At 37.1% G+C, this 21868-nt stretch overlaps 1 protein-coding gene across 3 annotated transcripts in view; it reads right to left on the minus strand.

Moving 5' to 3' along the window:
- Positions 1-21191, minus strand: part of LOC136267142 (solute carrier family 22 member 15-like) — a 28202-nt gene extending 7011 nt beyond the window's left edge. The window contains exons 1-8 of one of the 3 annotated variants that reach the window (XM_066062213.1): positions 21079-21175; positions 20678-21030; positions 19633-20063; positions 19376-19585; positions 18781-18915; positions 18642-18730; positions 17779-17981; positions 17288-17542 (exon numbers count right to left, since the gene is read on the minus strand). In XM_066062213.1, the coding sequence (XP_065918285.1) occupies positions 17405-17542; positions 17779-17981; positions 18642-18730; positions 18781-18915; positions 19376-19585; positions 19633-20063; positions 20678-21030; positions 21079-21157 (1638 nt within the window). In that variant the 5' untranslated portion in view covers positions 21158-21175 and the 3' untranslated portion in view covers positions 17288-17404. Of the gene's footprint in view, positions 1-17287; positions 17543-17778; positions 17982-18641; positions 18731-18780; positions 18916-19375; positions 19586-19632; positions 20064-20677; positions 21045-21078 lie in introns of those variants that run through there. The other 2 variants (XM_066062216.1, XM_066062214.1) reach the window with 2 other exon arrangements.
- Positions 21192-21868: the final 677 nt, after the last annotated feature.

Here is a 21868-nt window from a genome sequence, read left to right on the forward strand (position 1 = left end):
CCAATGTTTTTGGAAAAATTAATGGTTTTTACCATCTTGGAAATAATGAATTTGGTATGTTTGACCCATTTTAATGCATGCAAGGCTTCCAGAAAAGACAGGGATTATAACATCATAAAGCCAAGCAAAGTTGATTCATAGTTTCTCATCACCTGCCTGCATCACCTTCTACTTTTCCGCCTCTAAATTCACCACTGCTATTATAATTGATCACGTGCACTAGCATTTCGATGTTTAGACAAATCAGTCATCATTTTCAGCTAAGAAAACGTTTCTTCCTGATCCAGAAAGGTAAGAATAAGCTTTAAGAAGACTTTTGATAATCCTTGTAGTGACAGATAACCTGCTGTTGCTATGATTTTGGGTGATTTCCTTTCACTGTCTACATCAAAATTGAGGAAGTGGCTGGTAAGAAAGTAGCAATCTACTTAGCCTGGCCTAAGTCTGCACATAGGAAAGACAGCAGCTTGGAGGGCTTTGTCACAATCACAATGGCACATACTGCTGCTTAAGAATTCCAGCTAGTCCAAACAGCTGCATCATGACCACTGCCAGCATGAAAATAAGAGTAGCTACTCACTAGATATGAAGTTGGGGGTACTGTAGCACAAAATTACCATTGATGTTAACAAAAAGGAAAGAGAGACTTTGCATGTAAATAGCATCCAGATGCCATTTCAGAGCATCCTATTTTCAAAAATTTCCCTGTGGGAACATCCCCCGGACCCCTCTAGCTTGGCGTGCTGTGTGTGCTTAGCACATGCAGTTGAGTATATACCACATGAAAGCAAATAATCTCTGTCTGATTTAAAGATCAATAAAAGCTGAGCAGTGTGCATGACATTGACCTCCACTGTAGTTCATCATGGCTGGACCACTCAAAATCTCTGAGCTCCAGCCCTGGCCATGGTGTGTGTGTGTGCGTGTGTGTGTGTGTGTGTGTGTGTGTGTGTGTGTGTGTGTGTGTGTGTGTGTGTGTGTGTGTGTGTGTGTGTGTGTGTGTGTGTGTGTGTGTGTGTGTGTGTGTGTGTGTGTGTGTGTGTGTGTGTGTGTGTGTGTGTGTGTGTGAGTGAGACAGACAGACAGAGAGGGAATTAATTGCAGCCACATAAATGCACATAAGGAAGATTCTGGTGTCACAGCCAGACATATTGCATCATACTTTTACAGTGTGTTACGCTGGTTTTTTTCAATTGTTAAAAAACAGTTATGTACTTTTATTAATGGTAAGTAACTGGCTCACTTCAGCTACTATTGAAACAGATGGTCGTTCAACTTCTATTAAACACTCGTGCTGCTCATACATAACACATTTCTCAGTGTCGCTTATAACGATAACTTCATTGCCCCTCTTAGCATCGACGCTAGCTGATGGTGAATAAAATCCATCGTTAGGCTTATGTCAGAACTCTCCGTGACACACCTCCACGAGGGCTCAGCACCGATGAATACAATCGACAGAACGATTATCGCAAGTAGCGCGTGTTGGATGTTGAAGTAAATGAAGAGTTTTATCTGAAATCTTCCCAACTGGCCGACTTCTGAGAGCGCATCATCCACATCATATTCCCTTTTGACTTGATTCATCACAACACTGACTTTATTGCTGTAAAGGGCAGGGCCACTCCCCAATAATTCACGTGATCACACTGTTAAAAATAAAGAGTAACCACCACTCTGAAGAGTTCCCAGTGTAGGGAGGATTTAACACCCCATGGAGAGTAACCAACACTCTGAAGAGAATAACCATTACTCTGAAGAGTAAGTGACACCACCTTCAGAGCATGTGTTACTCCCCAGTTACGCCTTTAGAGTAATGGTTACTCTCCAGGGGTGTTAAATCCTCCCTACACTGGGAACTCCTTGAGAGTTGTGGTTACTCTTCATTTTAACAGTGCAGTACACAAGATATAGAGTCGCGGCAATGTGTAACGCGTGAGGTAACGCTCTGAGACACTCGAGAGACACTGTTACTATGATGGTCAGGAATCTAGGGATAGTGGGGAAATCTTTTCCTAGCAATGAGGAGGTTTTTGCTATTGTGTCTTTGATCAGAGAGTTTGTTAAGAGAGATTTCACTGTATTTAAACCGAGATTTAAACGCATGAATTTCACATAGAGCAGATTTCATCTTGTGATGGATTTCATCTCAAGCTTGTTAGCTATGATGCAATCTTGGACCAAAGGCAAAAAGTCTGTTTAGTAGTGACAACTGTCACATTGAAGTAACTACAGTGACATTGGTATGCCTCAAGGATTTGTCACTTTAGGTCCTTTGATTTTCACACTGTACTCAATGCCTACCTATACAGTTGTCAAATCGCTACTTCTCTATTTTGGATTTGTATATAATTATGCAAATGCATACATGTTGTTTTTATTCAAACTGGATGCTGTACCTTCACCATTGGCTATGCAGTTCTTGGTTATGTCATGTTAATAGCTTAGAGAGTCATCAAAGAATTGCAAACAAAACACTTAATGTTTCCATTGGAGGTACTCATGTTAAAGTTCAAAAGTTTTTCAAAACAACATGAGGACAGGCAGTAGGCTCTGGCCTATTATGCCATTACACTTTTGTGCAGTGTTCAAAAATCAAGCCTACTGAATATGCTCACAATTATGCTTTCAAGATTATGCTTGAGAGCTGACAGTTTTATAATAGTTATATCAACATTTGTATTAGAGTACTATAAAGTATATTTTCTGCAAACTATGAATAGCCAACCAAGAAACCATTCATCTAGTCATAATTATGTTTTTTCAGCAGCAATAATATTAATTGTAGTCATTATTTGCTTTCTTTCTGGTGCACGCATTGATGCTTTTGGTTACCTATTATGCTTCAAATTGTGCCAGAATAATCGGTCAGAGCCTAACAGGCAGTCATATTATTTGTTTTTGAGGCTGATACTTCAAAGTCATTGTAAAGCTGCATTTCAGCCGACTAGATTAGGTTTATGATCCATATGCAAAATGTTAATATCTATATACTGTACAATAATAATTTTGGCCATTACCAGTTACAATATTATTAATTACTCATGTACCATTGTATAAGTGTAATGTAGCATTGCTAGCTGCCACTTCGATATTCACAGAGTCTCTATAGACTCTCAGAAGATCCATGAAGTCCCTCAGATGAAGTCCAAATCGTATTTTACAATATAAAAAGTATTCACTCATTAACTGATGAAGAACTTTACTGCTAATTTCTTATACAGTCTGACTAACTTGTTGCCTGACTGCTAGAGTTCATAATATTTTTATGGGGAAGTGTCTAACTGTCAGTATGGCCTGTACAAACACTGCTGCAAGTTCACTTTTGATCATATAAACCTCTAGCCTGATTCTAGTGAGGACATAGAACTGTTGATAGGTGATGATTGGTGTTAATAAAGTCAAGCCTTTCATCTAAGAGAAACTTGAGGTGTTACTGGCAGTATAGTTTCTTTGCTGAATGTACTCCAGTTAGATACTCTCCCCCATGTAAATATATGCGACTGAGTCTGACAAAATGGGGCTTATCATGTAGCCGGAAAATACATGTGTTTGCTTAATTTGTATCTCCATTTCTGTGTAAGCTATAATTCTGTAAGTTTCAGTAAAATCTCCATAACTTTCTACACAAGTGATGAAAAATTTAAATAGTTATCATACAAGTTATAAAATTTCAAACCTTGAAATTATGGTCAAAATTTTACAGGCTATAAGCCCCATTTTGTCAGATCAGGTTACATACTATGAACTCTTGGTATTATAGAGTATCTCAATCTTATGAAATGAAGAGGTGAGTTATATTCCAGTATACGTATGTTAGATGCTAGCCCTATTATTGTGAAAATTTAAATGTGTACTACACATACAGTAATTCAACATATATCACATGATAAAATAATGAAACAACCTTGATATACAGTGTGCCATGTGGGCAATATGGTAAACTGTACATGTGTATTAACAATTTACCATATACACTCTCATGAAATTTCTAGAGATCTATATATACACTGTAAAAATAATACTGTGGAAATTATTGTAAAAAGTGAAAGACTGCAAAGTCTTAGTGACAGCCACTACAATGTTCAGTGACGTTCACTGTTTGCCACAGTATTAACTACTTATTTCTACAGCATAGAGTTGTTTCCATATTATCATTTATTTGGGTCATTACCACCAACGATAGGTTGTTTGCTGTCCTATATTTTTAAGTGATTGAAAGAGTATACATTCTAAACTTATCCAGAAATTGCCACTATCCGATAAGATTATCCTGAATGTTAATTTTGCCATACAGCCATTCAAGTTTTCAAGTCTGTTCATAATTATTCCCTTAAGCTTCAGCTTTGGGTAAAGTACTTTGAAGCTTCTCTTACTATATTAAGATCAAAATACTCTGATAAAGTAGTCAAGAGCAATAATTACAAAACAGCCATTCGATTGTTTATTCAATATAGTAGTTTATTAGTGTTACATACATCTACACTAGAAATAATTGGACTAGGAGGATGAAAGATCGCACTCCACAATCCACATGTAGTGCATAATTGTTAAGTAGACAGACGATTTAGAGCTAATACCTAGCGCTTTAGAAAGCACGTGTGAAACTACAGCACATTAAGAAGTTGATCATGTGATGCTTTGTCACTGTGCAAGATGGTGAGTCATTGTAAAAACATAATGCAACTTAGTATACCATCTGGAACTCAGTTAGATGTAAGGGAACTGAGTAAAACTGTTCAACACATGCAAATATAGAGAAAGTGGAAGTTCGGTTAATATCAAACTGTTACTTTACATCAGTGATTTGTATGAGAACTCACATTCATATGCCAAGAAATACATAGGTCCTCACAATGTGAATTATAGGTGCAGCAATAGAGAGAAGAGAGATTTTTACCACAAAAGCTTAGCTTTGTAGCTGATGGAATGCCCGGTGGAGTACAGAGATCTTTGCTGGAGTCATTGTTATTTGTTAGAGATGTTTTTGTATTTTGACCCACAAAAAGATTACATATCTTGTTTCACATTGTACGATAGTTTCCGTGCACCTTTAAGTAAGAAGTATCTTTCCTAATATACCAGAATTTCAAATGTACTTTGGTGATTCAGCTAGAACGCCATTTGTGCAGTGTAGCGATTATGAAATGTTAGGCTTAGAATACAATTTTTTAGTATTGACGGATGATGACATATCACTAGTTAAAGCAGAAATTACGATGCTTCTTGTGATTATACAAATACATTTACTGATGGTCTTAAATTTGTCACAGAGTTTAGCTTTGGCTGTAAAAACTCTAATTTAGTCTATTCTGGCTACTTGGGCAACTAGCTATTGCATGTCCCAATCTTCAACATCTTGATCTGGAGGCCTATTCTTAATCTCTACTTAGTCTACAGAGCCTTCAGGCAATTGCTCAGTCTTGCAAAGGATTGTGTGGGTTGAACCTCAGGCTTATACCATTGAAAATAATTGAGAGTCATATAAAATTATGGAAGATACTGAGTAGTATGAAGTTGACATACCTATTTATGGAGATTTGTGCTTTTGTAGGCAATGACAAATCTAAACACAGCTTACTCGCTTACTCGCTTCTAGTTTACTAGCATAGCAGTTAGACACCTTTTGTAATGAAGTGTGTATGAAGGCCAACATTAAGTGGTCACTGCTGTCCAATTTTCCGGCACTGAAGTATTGTAGGTTGACTAGTAATGACCCAAATGCTATACAAAGCATAACCCTTGCATGTAAAGAGCTGGTATGTTTATGCTACGAGTTCAATCAAGCTTGGTTACCACTCTCGCTGTTGTCTATAAACCACCATAAGTTACAGCAGCTGTGCATTGAGGCACTAGATACTGTCGTCCCTGACATCTTCATGGATACCATATCAGCTAATGGTCAATTAGAATGTGTGGTCATCTCTGTTAGCTCACTGACCATTGAGGGATCTCCAGGTCTATTAACACTGATAGTAATCACACGAGATTGTGTGTACAATGGAAAACGTGTAAGGGTTGACTCAAAAGATACCATGGATTGATCTGAAGAAGAAACTTCCCATAGAAAGCTATTTTCTGTGGGTGAATGCAGAGTATTGCAACAGAAGGATAGTGACAAAAGTGGTAAGTGGTTTGCAGAAGGTTTTATGTGCAGTACAGATCTCCAACCACTGTGGTTGTAAACTGACTGACTTGGTTCAGTAACCTTTCAACATGTAAATAATTCAGCATTTTCATATGTAACAGATACATTTTTGTACTTATTTCAGTGACGGATCAGGGGGGGCACAGGTAGCACGTGCCCCCCTTTGAAAATAAATTGCATATATACAAGATCGAGATACTCTAACAGAGCAGTCAATCACTCTAATAAAGCAGTGACAGTGTTCATGAGGCAGTGTAGCTTAACTATGAAGCTATGAATAAGGATCTTTATATACTTTATAGTATATACATTATTTGGTAAAGGACAGCCATTATTGTTGTGACCTTTTTCTTATGTTTTTTTTTGGTCTTCAACTTTTCAGCAAAGTGCACCCCACTTTCCAAACTCTGGATCCACCCCTGTATTTTATGTTGACCACATCCATAGTGAATTTGCATTTAGCTACTAAATTCATTTTCACAACTTTTGTAGTTGTGATAAAAGTCCTATATATGCAGGCCTTAATTTCATTTGCAAGAACATAGGTATAACACATTACATTTGTAAGTAAAGTAACTTGAGTTATATTACCTGTTTTTATGGCGTATTTCGTTATAGTACTTAGTTACCACAAAAGTAATAATATTACATAACGCATTACATACGTTACTCCCAACACTGCGTATAGGTTGGGAATGTCTGAGGCATCTTTTCATGCAGTTGAAATGTGCTGTGTAGAAAAAAAACCCAGATTGCAAAAACAATTATTTAGTGATGCCTAGTAACTGAACTGTGCAATGCTGACTCACTCAATTCTTTTTCCTTCAAAACAATGCCTAGCCTAAGTAAACTAACATGTTAAACTCAAACCCACAATGCAAAACTTTATGCAGCTCTATTCAACCCCACAATGTAAAACTTTAAGCAGCTCTATATAAATAATCAAAAGGGAACCATTTGTAACTCAGCATCAAAGGCAGTTGTGGTCAGGGCAATACATGAAATATAGCCTTGTTGCTTCCTTTGATCTGAGGTGTCAAAGTGGTATATACATAAAAACAAGCCCGACTGGATGTTTATAGTAAATTTGTACCCAAAGGCCACACTTTTTTCACATGAAGCTACGTATACAGCTTTACTGTTTTTGCATGATGTAAGTACTTCAGATAAACAAGTGGTTGTTTAAATGACAGTGACTGAAGCATTGCTATTCAGAATTGAGCTCCATGTAATGATCTGTTTGAAATATCACTTCTGAATCAATTGAATGTGTTGCACTTCTATATTTAGTAGGAGTAGAACATCACAGTCAATGGCAGGGCTCTGAAGTAAAGCCAATGATCAACATTTATAAGATACTTCACTTGATTTAAATAACCTGACTGTTATAAGGTATCAATGATTAAGAAACCTATGGCTCTTCACCGCCATTAAGCTGACTTTTGTGAAGATGTAAATCTATTGGAAGCATATAGACAACCACATACTACAGTCCTTAAGTACTTGCAGCATGGAATGCAAAAGTGGCCAGCCAAACTGTCAAATACAAACTTACAAAGCCACAGGCACCACATGCAGCTGGGAAGTTACAGTATAGGAGTTTAAGCACAACTCATGCAGTCCAAATAAGTCAAGATAAAAATCCTCAGTAAGTAGGATAGTTCAGTACACAGTTTGCAATTGTCAGTCTCACATAGTGTTACAGCTTTTAATCATGCAGTGTCCAATTTTGTCATACATGCATGGCTTCTAATTAATAGTTTAGTTCTACATGACTATTATGCTAAAATCTTTGTATGCATTCTCTATTTAAGTTTTAAAGTGAAGTGGCCTGCTCAGCATCTTGAACAACTCCATGAAGTATGAAAAACTGTACAAGAATTAATACTATGTACAAACCCTACTACCTATATAGACAATTTTAAGGTGGCCTTTCATCATTTTGCAGATGCATATCCACACAAGTAATATATAGTGTTGCACCTATAGTATCACTTGAAGATGTGCATGCATGTACATAGAATTCTGTATACCTTCACTACAAGGGGTCTGGAGGTTGAGACAAAACTTCTTAATGCAATGAGATGCTTGACTATACAGTGACTAAAACCTTTAGAAGTATCATATAGTATGCACAAATAGTAGACATCACATAGGGCTCTAAAAAGGGAAGCCAAGATCAAACCTAAGCATATTTACTTTGAAATAAACTTGATGTAATGACTATAATTACTATGAACCTTTAATTAATTAACAAAGAAAACTAACAATTACTATGATACTACTACATTCTGGTTATCATAGGTGAATAAGCCTATGTGAAAACTAGTTTGTAAAGTCTTACATATTCTCTTTCAGATAGCTGGTTAGTCCTTTAAGACCACTTTTCTAAGGAGTACCGTTCAATCTTCCCATTACAGTCATAGGTCAGTGTGACCATTTGAGCATAATTGGGGGTATGAAAACAACCAAACACAAGCTCACAGGCACCACCAGCTGGAATATCAGGAGGAATACTACAAACAAGATCATCGTCAAACAACTGCACGACACAGTCAGAGTCAGAAAATAACTGGATGGATTTAGTGGGGTAGTTGCACAATTCACCTGTCTCGTCTAGTGGACGTGTATAGCTTCTCCACTGTCTGCAACATGTCTTCCTCTGCAGTGATTGTATGAGCTGATCAATACTTCCCCTAACTTGGTCCTGTGGTGGCTTTAAGGGAAAGTCACAGCCAAGCCCACATCTAAATGGAGTTATACTAATAGAATCTAACAATAGCCTACTAGATGTAGAGTCTAAAACGTACTGCACAACAATCATGGATCGAGATCGCTGGTGAAAGAAATTGACTTCTGCCCCAAAGGTATTTGAATTTGTATCAACTCTACATTGCCCTGTACTACCTTGAAAACAAAAGGCTATACCAGATTCATTGAAAGATTTCCTACTGTAAGTACGAACCATTTCACCTTGTGGAAATCTCAGACCTGTACCATGCCAAACAGCATTGTCTGCATCCAGAATATAGACATGACACTCCCACTGGTTGATGGATACAGGAGCTGGCAACATAGCTGCTTTCATCTCGGTAATAAAGCTATGATGATCCAACTTTCCCCCACACTCTTCACCTTTGTCTTTCTGGTACCGAGCCGTCTTCCCTTGCCACTTACCACAAAAATTTGCTTTAAACAGTTCCCACTGTCTGTCAAAAGCAGCACCAGTAGCATCCACCTTTAGTGGCCCAGTAGTTGGTAGACCTCGTGAAACTGGTTCCACACCAGGAACAGGCAAAGTCCACTCATAGTCTTCTGGTAGGAGGGCAAGGAGTTTAGCAATACACAAGATCTTGCTTTTCTCCATAGTGCTATGGGGAGGTCTCATTTCTGGCAGCAATTCCATGTTCAGTGCTCTTGCAAAGTCTTGTACTCTGAACGATCCACATGACACCAATATCCTCTGTTTACGTATGTGATCAACAACATCACTTTGTTTACAATTGTCTTCCTTAATTTTCTCAATCAAGGTGTTGACAATCTTGTATATATCATTGATGTGGATACAATTCAGTATCCTGAGACCATTTTTGAAATACCCCTTGGAGAGCCAGGATTTGATGGTTCGTGAAGGTCCATACCCACAACTATTGCTCCCAGCCATTGGATTTTCTTCATCACCAACAACGCCTGACAAATGAAGGATTGTTCCCCCTCTTGCCACAATCCACTCTTCACCCTTCACACGGTCAGTACCTGCTTCTGATTTCCCAGTAAGAGGTGCAGTCTCATCTACTATTGAATCATGGCCATCAGATCGGAAACACGAAGACGTACCAAAACAAAGTACAGGTTTATCAGATGCAAGAAGGGTGTCCCACAGTCGATTCAGCTGTGGTATATAAGTACCCAGAATTCCAAACGTAATAATAGTAGCTTCGACGTCCGCCTTTGGGGGTAGATTGAGCCATGTCTCTTCCTTAAGGAGGTCAAAGTGAGCTGCGTTTATTCCCATGGCTGATAACTCAGAGAGTTTTTCAACATTGCGTGTCGTTGCGATAAACCTTGAAGTATCCCGTAGACACAACCTTGAGCCCATCCAACCACCGCCTAATACTAAAATCATCGCGTTTGCCTCGTATCACTACTTTTTTTTTACAACCGTCACACGGTAACTTAAGAAACTGTTCACGTGCACTTAAAGAACTAAGCTATAAACAATTTATCTTACCTGTGCTGGAATATACTGCTGCAATTTGGGACTCATACCACCTAAAGGACATAAATAAAATAGAAATGATACAACATAGAGCAGCTAGATTTGTCCTGAATCGACCATGGAGAAGGAATATGCGAGATAGTATAACTGATATGCTAACATCATTAGAATGTCCACCACTCCAATTAAGGAGAAAATGTGCAAGATTAACTCTATTATACAAGATTATCCACAACCTAACTGAAATACCTAACAGCTACTTACCAACATTATCACCTGTCACCATTACAAGATCTAATCATGAACAAAAATTCCTACACTATCATACATCAATAGACAATTATAAGTACTCATTTTTTCCAAGAACAATACCAGAATGGAATGGACTACCACAAGACATCATCAACCAACAAACTATTGACAGCTTCAAACAATTATTATACAATCACTTTTAATTTAATGTACATTAGCTCTTATGCCCCAGGCGGGCTCTGCTAATTAAACAATATAATAATAATAACTACCTCAGTTTGCTCAAGGTGTTGTCTATTTTACGGACAGGAAATTCCTTCTTTTTTTTTCCTTAGGAGATTCCAGTTCCAAACACTACTAAATTATTCATGAAACCCATGAAATTTGAGGATTCCATGGACTATATATGTGACCGAATTTTGGAAATCACCCATATGGGCGCATTTGACAACTAAAATATTTAATGATCAAATCACAAACTGTATAGTGCATATCTACTTGTTAATGGTTTTAGGCCATTCTCAATACCTTAAATTACAAGAAAGTTTTTGAACTATTTTCAAAATTGTGCCCTATTCTTATTAGCAACCACTAAACACGAAAATTCTAATTATTTCATGCGCACCCATATGGGTGATTTTCCAAAATTCAGTCACATATGATCATGAAATCAAAAAGTGAAATTTTAAAAAAATCATTGTGAAATTGTGTGAAATCAAAGCCATGAAAAATGCATACGTGTATCATAACTATTTATATAGCTTCTTTTTATTTTATTTTTATATTCACACCCTTGCCATGCCCACGCAGGTTCTTCCGTAGGACCATACACGTGGTCGCATGTGACCGAGGACTATCACACTTTCTGTAATTTATGTACTTCATCATTTCATAATTGATGGTTTTCTCTCTCAGTCAGCTACTCTCAGTTTTAAGCTATGAAGTAGCTTGGAGGTAGATGTAAGTGAATAGCATGATATAAACATGAAGTCCTACCATGAAAACAATGTGACAAACCAAAAACCACTTGTCTAGAAGGCAATGGAAATAATTATGTTTTGAGTTTCAGCCTGAAGTGTATATATCTCTGAACTTCAATAGTCACATGTAGTGTTCTCAATGGCAGATGGGAATACTATTAATATCTGTAATGTGGACTGCACCAAGTTTCTGGGTTGCACTATCGGTGTTTGTCCAAATATTGCTCAAAAGACTGCTTCTGCCAACATGAAATAACAAATCTTACAGTTCTTCACCAAAAGGTGGTCTATTCGGGGTGAATAAGATATGATTTTGAAATACTATGTGCCTTCTGTTCTGTATTTTCATTTTGCTGTTGAGAGGCTTACTGTGTCATCTATTATATACTTCAGCACAGTCATCAGTATTGAAGTTTGTGAAGAGTTAGTTGAACCTCCCTCGAAATTGCACTCCTGGAACTGTTTTTCACCCAGATGTGTTGAATCTCCTCTTTTCACCTCATCTGAAGCAGTCAGCTAAGCTGTCATAATGTTCTGGCTATTGAGTGGCCAGTTGACCCACTGATTGTAGAGCTGTAATATTCTATACCAGCCAACAGTCCAGATGTCGATCTCTCCCACTGTCCTTAACTAACTCTCTATCTGCTGCTTAAGCTTCATTTGCCAATGTCCACTCTGAGAACCATGCACGTCATGATTTAAGTTACGTTGTACTCACGTTGTTTATTGGGAATCCAAATTTGAGACATTAACTGTTTAAAATAATTTTTTTAGACACTGCAATTGTCACTCTGGAGCAAGCTTGTCCTTTATGAAAGAGATTGATGTGTGGCCTCTAAACGTGCCCTTTGTCAAGTTCTCCAGCCCACGACAAACCATACCTTGACTGGATGTCCTGTTGCTCTTGATCAAGGCAGGTATACCTGGATACATGATTTAGTCCTACAAGTTCTTGGTTGGAATTGTGCTAACACTAGCAAAATATCCTGGAAGGTTAGCATAGAGTATAAAATTGTCCGGTAAGCACTGTTGAAGTTCGTAAACAAGAATCTTTCCTTCACCCTTAGCACACCTGACTTGGTGTTGGTTTCCAATAATTTCATCTGTTTGTTCGAGCTAACTATCCCCACCAACATCTTTTGGCTGCTAGAGCTTGGAAGGAAGATCAGTATGGCTGTTTACAATATGACCTTCAGCTTTCTGACTTATCTGTTAATATCATTTTCATCAAGATTGGTTGTTTAGACCATTTTATGCTAGACACAATTGCCTACAAGTGGCCAATGCTTGTGAAGTGACAAAGAAGACTATACAATCCCTGACTGCTCGCATTGCTGTCTCCTGCTCATACAGGATTTTTAATTCTAGGGACTGGGATTTATCGGTTTGCCTAAACCGAACTTTTCTGCATACTATGATAATTCGTATTGTTGTAAGTCTTGCCAGGGCTCCTGTACTGTCCACTCAGTGCATAGTACCCTTGAGTCTAGACCCCTGTACTTATGTTGTAATTGTCTTAGCAAAATAAGACGTATGTTGCAGTATACGTGTGCTAAATGCTGATGAAATTTCCATGCTAAAATTAATACTTATATATGAAACATACAAAATAGAAATGTACAGTACAGTACACATATGCAAGTAATCACATGTTGCTTGTTGTTATTCCACTTATGAACCAGCTTGTCTACATAGTTGTTGAACCTCTGACGGATTGAACTATATTATGCCATAATAAATGGCTCCACTTCAGATACACTGTCGACATATCTTTGAGACTTCACTACAATAAGAATCATAATGTAGACAGAGCTTTGAGTCCATCCTAGGCCTACTGTGACACTAACCAAAATCATCATGCTTGCTTCATATCTTTACTGCTCAAAGCTTTGAATATCCGTCATCCGTGCAAATATGGTGATTTTGGTATTGACCATTATAACCAGCACTACATGTACAGTGCATCATAATTATGTCTGTCCTCCCCGAGGTCTTCCTGTATGACTTTGTCATCTTTAAGTCACTCTACAAGAGGTATCAGTTAAGCACTGTCACAGTTTCACCTATGTAGCTATAAGTTTGCAAGCCCTGTGACTTGTTTACATCAGGGGCAGATCTCCCTCCCCTCATTTGGATTTTTTTCATTGAACATATCTAGGCACCTTATACATAATTCAAACATTTTTGTTGCAATTTATGACTATAACATAATAAATGTATTGCTAGCAAATTGTTACCCATATGGACATAGCACAAGGGGAACTAGGTGGGTGAGAGTCTACATTAAGTCGAAATACTCTAACAGAACAGTCATTTACTCTAATAAAACAGTCAAGAGTAGCATAATTATAAAACACTGTTTGCCATTTGACAGCTAAAACACTTGTTCTAAATTGAGTTACTGACTCTTTCCACACCCTAGTGACTATAGCAGTGGAGATGAAAAATCATGCACCAGCACTGCCAGCACACCACGTCACATTCCAGGGATTATCTATATGTTTGAATATTTTGTGATGTTTGTGCAGGGGATCTTGTGCTAATTCTGTTTTGTAGCTTGGTAATATTTGAACACTCAATAATATTTTTCAGCTTTTCAAAACGTCAATTTTTCAAAATTTCCTTATAGACTTTAGTACTGAGCTGCTACCAGCTCAAACTTCCAGCATTGAAATTTCATAAACAGTCACATATTTTAGTCAAAATTCAATATCAGAAGTTGATTTTTCAAAATTTCTTTAAGGAAACCCAACTAATTCTTTCTAGCTCAGTATATATAGCTACTATTAGCATTCATACTTCCAGTGTTGAACTCAGCAAATTGCAGTCATAATTGCCACCAAATTTAATCTCAGAATCTGTTAATTTTCAAAATTTCCTCCTAGACCTTTACACTATACTAAGTCTGGTTTTTAACTCATTAGCGATACCATTAGCATTCATACCTCTAGTGTTAAACTATCAATAATGTCAGACAAAATTCAATCTCAGAACATTAAATTTTCTGTGGGGGGAGGGGGATGGCATGCCAGAAAGCTCATGCTTTGCATTTTGCAGAGTGTGCTTTGCAGATCGTGTAGTGACTTAGTGATTTCTACCTGTGTGCCCCTCCCAGCAAAATCCTGGATATCTTCCCCTGTTACAGGTACCAAAAATGGCTGTGCATCTTATATTGTAGTGCAGTGCTTAATGCATGTTTAATTCTTCTATCAGGGGCCTAGAACGGACATGTATTAGAAATTAGAACCGAACATACTTACTTAGTTACTTGGGAATTACCTTGCATGTCATGGCCCCCCACTTATAAAGCATTATAGTATAAAGCACCCAGGATATTATATTAAATTTCTGGAATAAGTTGTTCTCATGAATCAGCCAGGGGAATCAGCATAATTACAATTGTTCACCCTCAATACGCACCCATTGTTTGCAACCCATACCAATTACAAGTACATATTAAGCATGATCAGCTCATTAGAAAAAATACATAGGAGAAGTGCAAAATGGGTATGTAATAATCACAGCACATTTAGCTAGTAGTGTATAACTGTCAAGTTAGAACTGGATCACTTTAAAAGAGCTGCAAGACTGTTCTTCTTTCATGATAATTATTTGAGTGTAGTAGACGACATACCTAAACATTTTTAAAGACAACCGGAGTAACCAGACATACTCATCATCACTATCCACTTCATTTTATTCATTCAAGTGTACACACCACAACATATATATCAAAATAGCTATTTCCCATGAACTATCATGGATTGGAATACCTTATCTATCGATTTCATTAAATGAGATGACTGAGAAGAAGCTATTTAGATAATATTTGTAATTAGCTAACCATTTGGAACTAATAATGTGTAGTAGCGTGGTAAATTTTCCCACCCTTGTAAATTCCCCTTCCCCATAGGCATAATCAGTAATCACTGTGCTTGCCTGCCCAGTGATAATAATAAATAAATGCAGAAAATGAGTTTCCACTACAGCAAAATGACTGTTCTATTAGAGTAGTTAATATTTCCCTAGCACTTTATTGGAGTACAGTGAAACCTGTGTATTAAGGATACCTTGTAAGAGTGTCCTGATCATCAGGTTGACCTGACTTTCCAGGTCAGTTTGCATGCTAACAGGTAATTTGGGACCATTACCAGGTGTCCAGATTATGCAGGTGTCCTCATTTTCAAGTGTCCTGATTAACAGGTTCCATTATATTTCAATAAATTATGATACATTTGATGTTGTTATCTTGTAAGAAGCAATTGTTTAACTACTAAGATACTGTGCCCTGTTTCATGGTGGTATACATGCACATTAATTTTAGGAAGCCCATGGCCAACTGAAGTCTCAATTTCTTAATGTTCCAAGTGGTGCATCAAACCCATGGAGAGTGGAGAGGAGACCCACCTGCATGTATGCCAGTCCATAAGTACTGAATTTGGTAGCTATATATCCTTCTCTAGGGATAAGATGTCATTTTGTTGACAAACTGATGTTGCATACTACATAACAGAACGAACTATAATAGTAGGGTTTTAACAGAGGATGAACGGTAACTCAAGTTGCATCTTAATATTTGGGATACTTTTGTAGACCATGGTATACAGGGGTTTGTGTAGCAGAACACCCAAATACAAATGCGCATCTCTTACATCTATAAAGTATTATTGTCTAGTTGATAATCATGCTGAAGTGCATGGAATAAGTTATCAAGAGCATCAAATTAGCACACACACTTAGATACATTAATATAAACTTCATATGCCAAACTGTTGACCACTGAGATAACAAATCATGTTGAAGGACAATAGAATTGTCGTCACACTTGACAACTCTGTATATAAGATCATTCATCGGCAAATAGGCAGAGGCCGGCAATAATATAGCAAAATCACTTAGGGGGCCAAAGACAGTTCCTTTAAGCACACTTGCAGCCGAAAATACAGAAATTGGTGGAGAGCTAGCACCATCTACAACAGATATAACTGTGTGTGTTGGGAAGTCATGAATTGATTCAGGTCACAATATAAAATTACCAATTTTACAATTTTGTAGCCTGCTAAGGAGACGTATATGAGGAACAGTATCAAAAGCTTTTGCTAAAATGCGATCATATCACTTCAGTCTGAAATCTGTTATCCATTGTGTGAGATAATTAATTGTGTTTGGCATGTTAGTTATTAGATATTATTATGCCGAACATGATCCATTATAGAGTGAAATATTATTTTGATCCATTATAGACAATGTTAAGGATATGGGATGATAATCAGATTGAATAATTATGATTACTTTTCTTGAACACAGGACAGATATTTGCAGTAAGCCAGTCAGCAGGGAGAGCCCCTGTGTTTAGTGACTACTTAAAAATGACTTCTAACATGGGAGTAATTCTGCAGCACAGTCCTTTAATACAGTGGGAGCAATTTTATTGGGATCTTGAGCCTTGTTTGGGTCGAGGTCATGTAATAAACTTTGCATTCCACTAATTGTAAAGGAGATTGCTGTCATAGGAGTGATAAGACTGTCGTCATTCAGTTTGGGTACATTTGATATATCCTCTTGCATAATCTCAAACTAGAATTGTTTATTTAAAGCAACTGCATGCTTTCCCCTTGAGATAGTACCACGTTGATATATTCAAATGCAATTGCAAACTATGCAAAGATAGGAGAAATTCAATTGCTGTTCAAGATGAATAAATAAACAAAATTAAAATATTAACACATAAATAAACATATAATAGTACTTCTTGAAGATATAGATATTATATATCTCAGTAGCTAGAATTATGTAACTGCTGGACTAGATTGGATTTTTCAATTCATGTAGAGTATCAGGTAATGATTTTCCTTTAGTTTCTGGTAACAATAGAGACATTAAACCAGATATCAGTGGTACCAGTCCCATCACTATCAAAGGTAGTCCCAAACTCCAGTTGTTCTGTAGAGAAAATTAAAATAATAGCTTAATTCACACTGTTACATGAGAGTTTGCAAGAACAAAATTATTAAATCAGTGAAGTGAATTTGCATATAAGATAATAATTTTATAGAAAATAATTTCTTTCAACACCTAATTGAGGTTATACAGATTCTAGCAAACTTTCATGATTATGGCTTTCAGCATAAATGAAAGCTTAAAATAACATACAGGGAATATATTAAAGCTACACTTACCAGTAATGCTACAAAAGGTGCTAAAAGGCTTCCGCATCTTGTGGCTACTGAAGAGACACCAAGTCCTTTATTACGCACTTCAGTTGGGAACAGTTCACTGGTGTACACATAGAGTACAGCTAGTGATGTGGATACTGCAAATTTTCCAGTCAAAGAAACAATCATCTTAATAAGAGTAATTCCATAGGAAGATGTTGCAAAGTCTAAAGGATAAAAATAAGAGTCAAAATAAAAGAATCTGTACATATGAAAAGTTCAAAGACAATGATGAAATTGAAAGTGTTGTAGCATAAAAAGGTTCACTTCCTGCCAAATTTTAATGAGATCAATACCAAGTATTTCCCATACTTTAAAAGTAATAATTCGGTATACAGGACTATAATACAAAGTAATTGCAGAAAATCAATATAGAAATCCTTAATAGAGGGTATCCATTTGACGTTACACTAACTATTTTCTGTGTTATCTTTGTGAATGCATTAAACAAGAGTGAGAAAAAGCAAAAGAATGCTGACAAACTATGGCATAGTTGTTATGTTATTTGTAATATCACTTTGCAGCTGGAAGAAACAGGGCCATTACACTCCAGCTGCTCATTGGCCTGTATCGCAGAGTCAACCCAGTCTCCTTTATACTGCTCTTGAATTTGATATCTCACTCGGCATAGTGAGTTGTTCTTCAGTTGTTCCTTACATGGGTGCCATTGATTTTACATCAAAAACAAATCGTCTAATAACTGCTTAAAATGATGTAATCTCATATAAATGGATACCCTCTATAATTTCACTTCATACAGTAATGCATTTAATTTGTTAAAACTATATGACTGAATAGACTGTGTGTCAATTCACTTGTCAACTTACACTGACTAATCCACTGAACAACACCACTACATATACAAGCTATTCCAGTTAACAACAGACTTGACACCAATGACATCTTTCTCCCATAACTACACAACACAACATCACACTATTGTATATGATAATATACTATACTAACCGATCAACTGCTAGTATACACACCAATAGACCAGGTAGTTCCACTAGACCCATCAGTGCACAACTAACATACAAGTTATCTGATAAACTATCAGCTCCTAGTGATAGTCCATAGTATGAGAAGGAGACTGAAAACCTGCAAGATTAATGACAACATAACAATTTCTATCATAATACTGTATAGGCAAGAAAAATACTAGTTATGACCAGCAGTCAGCCATAATACTAAACAATCAAACAGCCTATGGTGAGTATGAGGTAAGCTTGGATTGAAAGGAAAGAAATGCTGTGCTAATAAAGTGTTTTTGTATTTAAATGACTGTCGGTAAAATATTCACTGTTTTATAACTCAACATATGCACATACCCCGGTATATACAGATTAATCGGGGCCTGAGTGCTTCAGATAATTGAAAAGTTCTGATAAATGAAACCTATTCACACATATAATATTATTATACAGAGCTTTGTTTTGATACTGTAGGATGCACACCTTACACAAAATACTCTAATAGAACAGTCAATTCTACTGTTCAGAAGTGAGTTTAATTGATGGTTGGATAATTGGTGGGGACTACTGCATGTATACACACATACCAGCAGGCAATCATTACTGTGGTTCTGGTAAAAATAATTCGGAAAGAGAATATGTTAAACAAAGAGGCTGATCTTGTAGATTTCTCTAGTTTCTTCAATGTCACAGCTGGCAAGGAAGTGCCATTCTTTGTGGCAAGTGTTTGCAACACCTGTAAAGCTTCTTCCAGACGACCCTTTAACAGCAACCACCTTGGAGACTCTGGTACTATACTGTGTAAATGGGTAGAGCCAAAATAGTGGCATGATATATAACTTACTTAGTTGATAGCATTAAATGTATAATTTCCAAAACTGCTAAGAATCCCAATATCATCCTCCAGTTAGAGACCAGGTAAGCAAGAAGAGATAGTAGCATAACACTGGCAGAGAACAGCCCAACTAACATGACCCCCATGATGGCCCTGTAATCTGGTCCAATGATTTCCATCAGCATCACAAAGTAACATACAATACAACCAGCTGCTGCAAACCCAGTGAGAAACCGAGCAATGGCAAACTGTGCATAAGTGGATGCCATTGCAGAAGTAAGTGTGAAGACAAACAACAAAAGTGATGAACACAAATAGATGCTTCTCCTGCCAATTCTGTCTGCTGGGGGACCAAGAAACCAAGCTCCCAGTACCATTCCAAGCAAGCAAAATGATTGTGATAATCCTACTTTGTAGAAATTTGAGCAGTACAAATCCCACTGCAGCAAAGAATAGCATGTAGATAATATTAATTTATGAAGAAGCATCTATATAAGTTGTTATGAAAATTAAAAGCAGTATTTAATCTACCTACCAAGTTTGCTGTATAGGACTGAAACACAACATGGACATGAAAATGGTGCATACCGTAAATGATGAAAGTTTGACATGATTTCAGTTTGGCGAATTTGGCAAATTGACACAAATTTGTCAAGCTTCTAACCACCAACCTGCTTCATGTGTCGATTTATCTAACTTAAGTCACACCAAACTTTCGTCATTTACGGTAAAATTGTCCAAGGCATTAACCATATATAGAGCCTGAAGGTCAGTTGTTTCTTAAAATAATAAGGTTTCTGCATGGATTGATTTTATTCTGATTTAATATTTCCACCATATATAAATACAGGGCAAAATTATTAATTGATGAATGCTCCACTAAGATGACTGTTTTATTAGGGAGTATGACTTTAAAATTGGTGGTGCCACACCCTACACAATTACTTGACCCCGCAATGTATATACAGACATATGCAGCTACAACAGCATGAAATGCGTACATATGCATGATATACAACTACAGTTTTCCATGCATGTACCAACTGCAGCTCACCTCAACTACTATTGATGCAGACGTTTGTTCAACTTCTACTATACAAGATTGCTGCTCATACATGAGGCATTTCTTGTAGTTAACAATGACAGCGTCCTCACTGATGTAAGGTGCGTGTTTGGGGTCTCGGAGTATATCCGAATCGTTCACTATGCACCACCAGTTGGGTGGAGCACCAACGAACACAATAGACATAACGATCAGTGCGATTAACACGTGTTGGATGGTGAAATAAACAAATAGTTTTATTTGAAATCGACCAAACTGTCCCACTTCTAATAGTAAATCATCTACATCGTATTCCTGTTCGGGATCCATCCTGCAATTGAACAACTGACCTTGCAATTGACTGCCTAAACAATGAACTTAAAATATTAGAATCATGCATGGCATCTACGCACTTCGAGCCAACTTGCTTCGAGCAGCTTCTCGGCCACTCTGACAGCTGGTTTCAACTTTCAGGTATAAAATGCAGAGCATGCACTTGCTATATAACTGATGTAAATTCGCCCGTGTAAATTTTCTATATTTCACTTCTGGAATCCACACGTGATGAGGTGTTGAAACGCATCTGTTCTGGCCGTGGGTAGCGGTTATCGATTGAATAGCCCCTCCCATTTTACAAATGTTGCAAATTCACTGAGGCCATATGATCATGAGCTACTTCCCATGCAGGCATATATATGGCTGCTGACAATTCAGTACGTAGCTAGTCCTAGTACTAGCAAGAGTTCATAATATAAAGTAGTAATATTGTATATTATAAACTCTTGGTACTAGTTGTACCGAGTTGTACAGTACAAAATAACTAGATGTGTAGCTACCACTGTTAACTAGCTATGAAAACCATAATTTAATCCCTTGCATTAATATTGTTATAATCAAGGATGGCGGCTAATCAGCTAACTCTACATAACTGCAAGATTTATCTAATAGCTACTATGTAGAGTTTACTTCTGGATTTCTGCTGACTCCAGTTGAAAAAGAACTACACAATACAGGGACAGGGAGTACGTAGGCTAGAGAAGTGGTTTCCAGTACAGATATAGACTGCTTTATTACAGTAGGCCAGATCTTTATGTTTTTCAAACTACAATAAAACTATATACATGTTTTGCTATCATGTGAGAAACCAGTGTATCCTGCATGTTCCATGGAAACCTGAAAGTCGATTTCTTAAATGTTCCAAGT

The sequence above is a fragment of the Dysidea avara genome, chromosome 9, assembly GCF_963678975.1.
Source record: "Dysidea avara chromosome 9, odDysAvar1.4, whole genome shotgun sequence".
Classification (NCBI taxonomy): Eukaryota; Metazoa; Porifera; class Demospongiae; order Dictyoceratida; family Dysideidae; genus Dysidea; species Dysidea avara.